General features: G+C 47.7%; 1 protein-coding gene across 1 annotated transcript in view; it reads right to left on the minus strand.

Annotated features, from left to right (window-relative positions):
* EFCAB8 (EF-hand calcium binding domain 8) overlaps positions 1–8999 on the minus strand; it is an 85195-nt gene extending 76196 nt beyond the window's left edge. The window contains exons 1-4 of the mRNA XM_049869548.1: positions 8547–8999; positions 7865–8033; positions 4835–4953; positions 2860–2963 (exon numbers count right to left, since the gene is read on the minus strand). Coding sequence (XP_049725505.1) covers positions 2860–2963; positions 4835–4953; positions 7865–8033; positions 8547–8738 — 584 coding nt within the window. The 5' untranslated portion in view covers positions 8739–8999. The remainder of the gene's footprint in view (positions 1–2859; positions 2964–4834; positions 4954–7864; positions 8034–8546) is intronic.
* Between the last annotated feature and the right edge of the window lie 773 nt (positions 9000–9772).

Consider the following 9772-nt stretch of genomic DNA (forward strand, 5'->3'; position numbering starts at 1 on the left):
AGCCGAACTCTTAACTACTGAGCCACCAGGGCTCCTGGATTATCAGCAATGGCCAAGAAAGAGACCCAAGTATGATGCAGGTATGAGACGGGGTCCAAAGGCAGTAAGTTTATCCTGTGAAAGAACATTCCAGCTTCCTCATGTGTGATCAGAGAGAGGAGCCAGGACAGCAACCTTTTGCAAACCTTCTTTTACAGGAAAAGCCACCCACAGAGGGCAAGTAGAGTGGAACTTGTGACTGATGACTGTGAAATAACACTGTTTCCAGCAACTGCTCTCGTGCTCTGAGGTGGAGCAGGAGTAGAGCCCGAGAGAGAGAAAAGTAGACAAGGGGACCGTGAGAAATGAGGACATGGTGTGAACCCAAGGACAGTACTGAACACTGTAAACAGTTCCTGAGGCAGGCCTGGCCTCATAGGATGTCACCGTACAGCCTTCCCCCCAGTGCTTCCGTGCTACCTTCCAGTGGCTTCTCTCCTGCCCCAAGGTTGGCTAAGCCAGCTCTCTGGCCAGTAAGAGTCACGGCCATTCTGACTTCTGCAGTGGCACGGCACACACCTCCCACTTGATGGGCCCATATCTCTGGGCCCAGGCAGGGCAGGTAATGCTACCTCACTGTTCAGGTACCCCAGGGGGTAATCATTTGTCTGGAGTTATGTCCAGTGTTTCGTTCCGTTGTGCATAGGGTCACTATGAGTCGGAACTGACTTAACGGCACCTAACAACAACAACATGTCCTGAGTTACCAGTAGAGCTAAGACTAGACCGCAGACACCTTGACCCCTACTCCAGAGCCTTTTTCAGATGTCGCGTGGACATAACTGACCTATGGCATAAGGATAAATCACATTACTGTGAAATTCTACTGCCACTAGAATCTCTGCAGGAGAGGAGCAAAACTTGCAGCTGGACACGTTCTCTCCTGCCCTTTGCCCACAGCTCCGTACAGGTCATGGTTGATATTCTCAGTCATTTCTCTGTCACTTCCAATTCTGCCACTTCTGCCAGGGCCAAGAGGCCTCAGCTTTCTCACTTTAAAAAGGATAAGAGTCTTCACTGTCGCTTCACAGGCCACTGTGAGGACAGACACAACAGGTGGGGAAGCTATGAAAAGTTAGGGGAGCCCATACGGAAATGTCTTCTCAGCACAGTCTCGGTGTCCCCTCTCCACGATGGGGAGGAGAGCGCTTCCACCTCCCAGCACTGCTGCAGGGTCAGCGAGATGGTGCGTCTGGTGAGCCTGGCCCAGGCTCAGTAAAGGCGAGCCTACTTTTCTTTTAGAACTTTATTGTAGTAATATATAAAACATCAAATTTGCCATTTCAACCATCTTTAAGTGTACAATACAGTGACATTAATTATATTCACCATGTTGGGCAACCATTGCCAATATCTCTTTCCAAAACTTTTTCATCACCCCAAACAGAAACTCAGTACCCCTTCAGCAATAACTCCCCACCCCCCTCTCCCCGCAGCCCCAGGTAACTGCCAATCTATTTTGGTCTCTACGCATTTGCCTATGCTGGATATTTCATATAAGTGGGATCATACAATATTTTTCCTTTTGTGACTGACTTATTTCACTCTGCATAATGTTTTCAAGTTTCATCCATGTTGTATCATATATCAGGCTTCGTTTCTCTTTATGGCTGAGTAAAAGTCCATTGTATATTTTTATATAGATACCACATTTTGTTTACCTATTCGTCTGTTGATGGACACTTGGGTTGTTTCCACTTTTTGACTATTGTGAATAACACTGTGATGAACACTGGTGTACAAGTATCTGTTTGAGTCTCTGCTTTCAGTTCTTTTGGGTATATACCTGGGAGTGAAATTGCTGGGTGTCACCTGAAGTCAGTACTTACAAGTTATTCTTTCATGGATTTTCAGTTAAACCTCTTCTCTATTAAGCCCCGGGCTGCTTGAGGGCAGGGACTACCTTCTAGTTCTTTGTCTTCCCTGTTCTACTGTTCTGGGTGCCGTCCTCTGAGAACAGACACGCCCACAGCCCCCTCCTAACCAATGCCACAAATGGAGACCACCAAACACTGTACCACAGGACCCAGCTCTCAGGCCCCGGCCACCTCACCTGGCAGGAATTGGTGTTCCACTCAAGGTGAGCTCCAGGAGTCGGGAGCTCTGACTGCAGGGGGTCTGCTCTGGGACAGTAGCTCAGACCCATTGGAGCACTCCTCTTTCCCAGAGTTTGGAGGGGGGAACACACAGAAGACATGGGAAGAGAAAGAGGCCAAGGCCCGGTGGGCAAAGTGGGCAGTAGGAGCCTAACAAAAGAGCAAGCAGGCAGGATTAGGCAGAAGTCAAGGCAGAGACAGAGAAATGGAGTGTCTCTCGGAGGCGCAGCAATGCTGAGGCCTCAAGGCCTGGATGGGCTCAAGGTGCAGTTTCCTACGATGGCTTTTACCCCTGCCACCTCACAGGAAAGCACTCTCCCAGAGGTACACAACCATCTGTGCCCCTGTGGATGGAACTGCCAAACCCACTGGCACACAGTGGTTAACAGACAGGTTGCCAGAGGAAGCAGGAGAGCAACGTAGTACACTGCGAGGGTAGGGGCTGGGAGGGTCAAACAGACCAATGCCACCACTTTCCGGCTGAGCCTCAGTTTCCTCATCTGTAAAAGGAGGACAAATCATCTCCCTTAATCGTCACAAACACCTGCAGAGTTGTGACGACAAAGGGAGCTAAGGTGTATCAAGCATCAGGCCCAGTGCCAGACACTTGGGAAACACCAGTAAAGAGTGGCTGGTGGCTTTCAGAAAGGCAGGGCTCACTGCAGGGCTGACACCAGCAGCTGATCAGACGTGCCCCCCTGCGGTCTGGGAAGAGGCTCCTTACTGGGGGATGATCCGCATAGGAAGGTGGAAGCGGAGGCGGTACTGGCTCCTCCTCATCGCCTCCTTTCCCCGGAACTCACGCACCAAGTAATCCACGTACTTCTGCTGCCTCGGGAAGAAAAGGTGAAGGAGGAGGGATGTTGGCAAAGCAGCTTCAGCATGAGGCTTTGCAAACCCAAGCCTGGTTTCCAGTGTCCTTCCTCGTCTCTCTCCAGCCCTTTCCGAGGGACCGTAGGAGCCGTTTCCTAAGCACAGGCCAAAGAAGCAGCTGTGCGACAGGCCTCTTCCTGAACCTTAGTATATGAAGGGCCCTTTACAAGCATTTGTGAAAAGAGCATAGCAACACCTCCCTCCTTACCTTGTTTCTCTAACGCGGGGTACATCTTCAGAAATCTTCCACATCCAGCATCTCCTTTGAATCTGTTTATTCACCCCACTTTATAGATAGTAAGACTGAGGCCCACATAAGTATATATGAGTTGCCCAAGCTCACAGATCAAGTTAACAGCAGGAGAGGACCATAGCCCAGGCCACCGGGACAACTCTAGACTCCACTGACTAGTCTCATGAAAATACAGTCGAGGCCAAGACACACTACCATATGAAGCTATCTGATTATAGAAACAGGGAACTTGATTAAAAAGAACCATCATATAGACAGCAGAGAATACTGGAAGCATGTTTATTATAAACTTTTAAGAGAAAGAACAGCTAAAATAAACAAAACAAAAGGCATACAGTACAGCAGCTAACACATGGGCTCCTGAGCCAGACTTCCAGATTTGTTCCCGGGGCAAGTTTCTTTTTTCTCTATGCCTCAGTTTCTCAGTCTATCATATGGGGCTAAGTAATAGCACCTACGCCATAGGATTCCTGTGAGGTTTAAGTAAAATAATACTGCAAGTGCTTAGCACAATGCCTGGCATAAATGCTAGTTATCATTGCCATCATTACTACAGAAGCAGTCAGGCCAGTTTTCGTACTTTCCTGTACGTTTAAATGCTATCTGTTCCTTGTAGAACATTCAGGATCAGAAACATACAAAAGCATTGTTATCACTATACCATAAACCCTGGTGGCGCAGTGGTTAAGAGCTATGGCTGCTAACCAAAAGGTGGGCAGTATGAATCCACCAGGCGCTCCTTGGAAACCCTGTGGGGGCAGCTCTACTCTCTGGCCCATAGGGTCACTATGAGTCAGAATCGACTCAATGGCAAGACGTTTTGTTTTTTATAATAACTATACATTATTTATTAGTTATTAAAATAACTAATTACTACGCTGACGTTTTGGCTTCAACTGTCACCTAGCCCAAAAAGCCAGTTGCCATTGATCTGATTCCATCTCATGGCGACCCCACGTGTGTCAGAGTGAACTGTACTCCACAGCACTTTCGACGGCTGATTTTTCAGAAGTAGACCGTCAGATCCTTCTTCCAAGCCATCTCTGGGTTTACTCAAACTTCCAGCCTTTTGCCTTGCAGCCAAGCATGTTAACAATTTGCACCACCCAGGGACTCCTTAATGGTCAAAGGTTTGCCTATTTCTGAATGACCTCAGAGGACCATGAGATGGTCGCTAATACTTCTTTCGAGGCACCAAGTCAAACCCCACAAGTAGGCAGGAGCCTGGTGCACAGGAGAGTTGCGTGGCAGGTGAGGGGGGAAATGGCTGCTCCCTGCTGCATGCTTAGTAGGTCTCACGCAAGGCTCACTGGCACTTGTCATACACTTCCCTGCGACACAGGAGGGGAATGAGCTGTGATGAGTCTGGTACCTCAGGAGGAACGCCACAAGGACACTGAGGGTTTCCTCCACAAGTGCCACAGCTTGTGCCAGAATCCACAGGAAGGCTTTCTGATGGGTTGACTGTCCCCCATCTTTGACCCTCCATTTGCTCAACCGATCTGCCAAGGACTGTACCCCACCAGCCTCCCCCCTCCCCAGCCACCTGAGGCAGCAGGGGCACTCTCCTCACCCAGGTGACGAAGCCACTACAGTCTGAGTCCACCTTCAAAAATATCGCCTCTAGCACCTCCTCTGACACATTGCTCAGAGCCTTCTTCATGGTCTTAAGAAAAGCCTTCATGTTCAGAGCTTTGAAAGAGAGAAGAGAGAACACTGTCCACGTGATCGTGAGCCACTCGGCCCCATCACTGGCCGGGACATTCGGGGGTGCCTGGATGCTGAAGCGGGCATGCAAAGGATCATTTACCCAGTGTCCTCGGTTGGAGGCAGTCTCTCTGCAGCCTCCCCCACACCTGTGAGCTGGGACCACTGCAGGGGAGACAGAGGAGATGGGCTCCATCCAGAGACGAGGAAGCCTTATAAGGTATCTTCTCTCCAACCCCTCAAATGCAGTCACTCGGCTGGCCCTGTCTACCCTCCCTCCTGTCTCTGATAGACCCCTCACCCTCACCCTAACCTAGGCTGGATTCCTGAAGCTACCATCATCACTAGATTGCCTTCTGCATCTTATAAGTCCAACATCCAATCATCCCACAAATTCTGGCTGAACACCTACTACATGGGGGCACTGGGCTGGTCCCCTGCAGCAGTGGTGGATGGGCAGAGGGGCTACCAAAAATAGTTCAGATGCCATTTCTGAACAAATAAGACAGACCAGGCATTGAGACGAAGAAAGCAACTGACGGAAGCTCTCCAAAGAAAAGCAAAAATAAACAATGGCAGCAAAGAAACAACAATTTCAAACAAACAGAAGGAGGTGCTAAGTACATCTTTTAAAGGCAATTATCAAGATGCAAACTTCAGCTGGAGGGAAAGATGGGAAGGGGAGAGGAGGAGACAGCACGGATAAAATATTCTCCCCGTGCTGGGTGTCATGGCTCTAAGGGAATCTGTCTGCAAATGCATCAATAACCCCTATTAAAATCTGTTTTTATAAGCATCACTTTTTTTTAAGTGTTCCTAAACACTCCTACAAACGTTTGGAACCTTCACAGTGGCCCTGAAGGCCAAGTATTATCTGGCTCCTCTCAGATTTCACCTCCCACTACTGTCCCTTCACATGCTCTGCTCCAACCATCATGGTCTCCTCACTGTTTCTCCCACCTTTGCCCAGTCTGCATGGCCCTCCACAGGAAGCCTTCCCAGGAACTACCTCAGGAGGCCACCCCGCCCGCTACCCATCTTCACTGTTCTTCCCGGCATGCCTCATTACCTGACATATCTGATTTAGCTGTCTGTCTGTCTACTGTCTCCCACTTTCAGACTCTGAGCTCTGGGAGTACAGGTATGAGCATGTTTTGCCCTTTGCTGTGTCCCCAGTACTCAGCAAACCTGCGTCCCATGAGTGTTTCTATGGGCACCAGGATGTGATGGGGACAGCACTGCCTGCCAGGCATTGTTTTCTGTGGTTTACACATATTAATGCCTAACGAGCAAGGGATTCAGCAGGAAACTGCGGCACAGAGAGAAGCTGCCACTTGCCCAAGGTCACACAGCTAGCAAGTGGCAACACCGGATGCTAACCCAAGCAATCCGGCTCCAGAGTTCATGCTCTTAACCCTACTCTGTGCTCGGGGAAAACACCCAGCACTGAGCTGCAGCAGTCATTATTATTTACTGCTAGACTAAGGAACAAACGAAAGCCTGAGCAAAACATGCCTTGCTTGAGAAAAGATCACCTGAAGCTACAGCCAAGAGGCCTATGAGTTCTGAGTGGTACTTAATGGTCCTCTTGTGTTAGAAGATGGGCCAGATGCAGAGGTGGATTAACCAGTAAGCAAGGTATTCAGGGACTTACTTGTGCGTACTTACTAATCTGTAGTGCACCATTTTACATGGGTTTCACCACATCTTTGGTGTGTTGAAAAACAAGTGAAATGATGCACTACAGATTAGTAAGTACGCACAGGTAAACCCGTGCATACCTTGCTTATTGGGTAATTCAGCCCTGGCCAGACACCTTAGCATAGGAGTCAGATGACAGTCCATGAGCACTGGACTTCCCCTCGGGAGAGTGCTGGGAGCAAAACTGCCTTGGTGCAGTGTTTAATGAATAAACTCTTCTTGATCGTAGCATACGAATAGAGTCCTTTCATAGGCAGTTAAGAAACTATGTACTGTTTGCTGCCATACTAATATATTTCTTCTTATAAACATTCTACTAAAATGTTTTCTGGAATAACAAGAAAATAGACACAAAGGTATTTTGGAATGGAAATGTAATTTGTGGTGGCTAGCTAGTTAATAAAATATATATATATATATATATATTTTTATTATTAGCTAGTTCCTCTGCTCATCACCTCTACAAGGAAGAGTTCTTTCATCTCAAGCTGAATGATAAGCTAACAGCTTCCGAAACATTGGGAAGGGGGTTACTGCCCTGTAACAGACTAGGAGGGAACGTTCTTGAGGGCTGGAAATAAATTAGGGTGTGTGGATGAGCCAGTCAGAGTAGCTGGTGTCTGAGCAGAAGCTAGGAACGAGCCAGTGAGAGTAGCTGGTGTCTGAGGAGAAGCCGGGAGAACAGCTAGGAACGGAGGAAGAGTTAGCACTATAGAAGCAATTGGATCCTGTGAAGGAGGATTTCTGCCAACAATCTGAGTGAGCCTGGACAACCTCAGAGGATACCATAGCCGTGGCTGACACCTTGATTGCAGCCTTATAAGATCCTGTGCAGAGGCCCAGGTAAAGCATGCCTGGTCTCCTGACCCCTAGAAACTGTGAGATGATAAACACGTGTTGTTTTAAGCCACTAAAAACCCACTAAGTTTGTGTAAATATTGTTACACAGCAGCAGATAATACGTAGGAATTTTTTTGGAAGAAAATATTCCAAAATACTAACAGTGGTTACACTGGGGTGTTGTTTTCCAGATCTCAAACAGCCGCCAATATAGTCACAATAGTTATATGATTTAAAAAAGAAAAAAAAAATTTAAAGGAGACACTTTGCTTGTCAAGTCTGAATTCTGCACACACCCCAGGTGCAGTCGCCTCATGCAGAAGCCACAGAGACTGAGCCCTCAGCATAGCTTTACCTCCAGTCACGTCAGCAGCATCCTCAAATATTTTCTCCATCTCTGACAGCTGTAGCTCAGCAAAGAGCTCAAACCCGTGTTTGAAGTCGGTTATCTGGGCAGGGGCGGTAGATGGCGTCGGGGAGCTAAGGACCTCCTTGCTCCTCTGGGATCCATCTTGGGTGTACGACTGGAGCAAAGATGACAACAAGAACCAGGGACTGAGAGAGTTAATTTCCTGAGCTGAACAATTTTAAGCACCTCTTTTTTAAAGAGAGGCTCTTTAGAGAAGGACAGGGTATGTAGTCTTATGGTGTTATTAACTGATGCAAACATAAAGCTCATAACCACTTTTAGGCCTAGGAGAATCAAGAAAAATCTAGACTGCTTCTCCTGACTTTGGGGAGTTAATCGTTCACTCTCCTCACCCTGAGCCCGCCTAAAGAGCACGCTGGACTCATCCTGCTGTGAACTTTCATTCATTCATTGTCTACCCACATTAACTGAATGCCAGGTACTACAGCTACAACAGTGAACAAAGTGGGAGTCTTTGCCTTCATGGAGCCCAAAAGATGAACTAGTTAATGCTTCACCATCCATCCAGGCCCCAAATTAGAAATCTGAGCAATGTCTTTGGCTTTTCCTTCTCCTTCCTTTCCATGAACAAACCACTTCCCTTTACTAACTGTGATGGTTTCCTTACCTTTTGAGGCTGAGGGCTCTCTTTTAACAATTTCTCAAAAGACACTACTGTTGACCTAGAAGGAAGAATCATAGTCACTTTAATTGTTGTAAGGACCATGTAGGAGGCTGACCTAGCCCAGCTATAGATAGAGGGAAAAGAAGTCAAGGTCAAGGCGGAGGCCCCTTGCCCACAGATGCCCTGAGCATGCATTTGATGAGCATCCCTTGCCCCATAGAGGCTTCTCCAGCAGGGAGCTATTCCCAAGCTTACACCTAACCCTTCCTCTGATGGAAAAGAATTGTCCTACTGAAGCCCTGGGACTTCTCAAGTTACTTTCCTCTTGGCTCAATACCAGAGACTTCCTAAAGGGAGACACACTTTTACTCAATTAGAACAGTCTTAGAAGACACAATTTTACTGAATTAGAAGGGTCTTTTTTTTAGGAGACCATGCAACACAACTACAACTCACTGATGAGAAAAATGAGGGCCAGGGACAAGCCATGCCCAAAGGGTCAAAGAATGCACCAGAGGTAGAGGGCACCCCTCCCTACCCTCCAATGCCCTTGGGAACAGGGTTTCTTCTAGAGAGCTGAGAAAACTCTCCTCAATTTAATGCTCAGGTGAAGAGTGTGTGGGAGAGGGATGTTCCACTGAGCTCTGCTGTGAGAACAGAAACAGCATGTTTCTACTGGTCAGCGGCAACTCCATGAGACGGAAGACAGCACGTTGTCAGGATTACCAGGGCACCAATCCCCTCAACCGCCAAGTCCTACCAGGCAGAAGTTGTGAGAGCACTCTAGGATGGCAGGGGGATGACAGAGAAATAGGCCCAAGACATGCTCAGGGGACTGACCAAATGAACCAGCTTGGCTTGACCAAAGCGTACCAGGAGGGAATAGTTGGAGAGAAGTTTGGGGAAAAAAAAATCTGGAAACAGAATGTAGAATCTTAAATATCTGGCCAGAGAGTCTGAACAAAGGTAATTATAAATATTCATCAGCACAAAAGAGAGGAGAGCAAGAGTGAAGACTTGCCAATGCAACTTAACAGTGCCTTGGCAACACCTCAGATATAAGAATCAAAGGAGAGAGAAGAACCAAAGGAGATTTGGAAGCCAAGAGCCAGGGTAACTGAGGGAAACACTAGGACCTGTACCAGAAACAGGAATAAGGTGGAAAAGTGTTGTAATGCATGTGATCTGGGCTATCCAATTGGAAATAAAGACCTGGAAACATGGGGACT

The sequence above is a fragment of the Elephas maximus genome, chromosome 25 (genome assembly GCF_024166365.1).
Source record: "Elephas maximus indicus isolate mEleMax1 chromosome 25, mEleMax1 primary haplotype, whole genome shotgun sequence".
NCBI classification, from domain to species: domain Eukaryota; kingdom Metazoa; phylum Chordata; class Mammalia; order Proboscidea; family Elephantidae; genus Elephas; species Elephas maximus.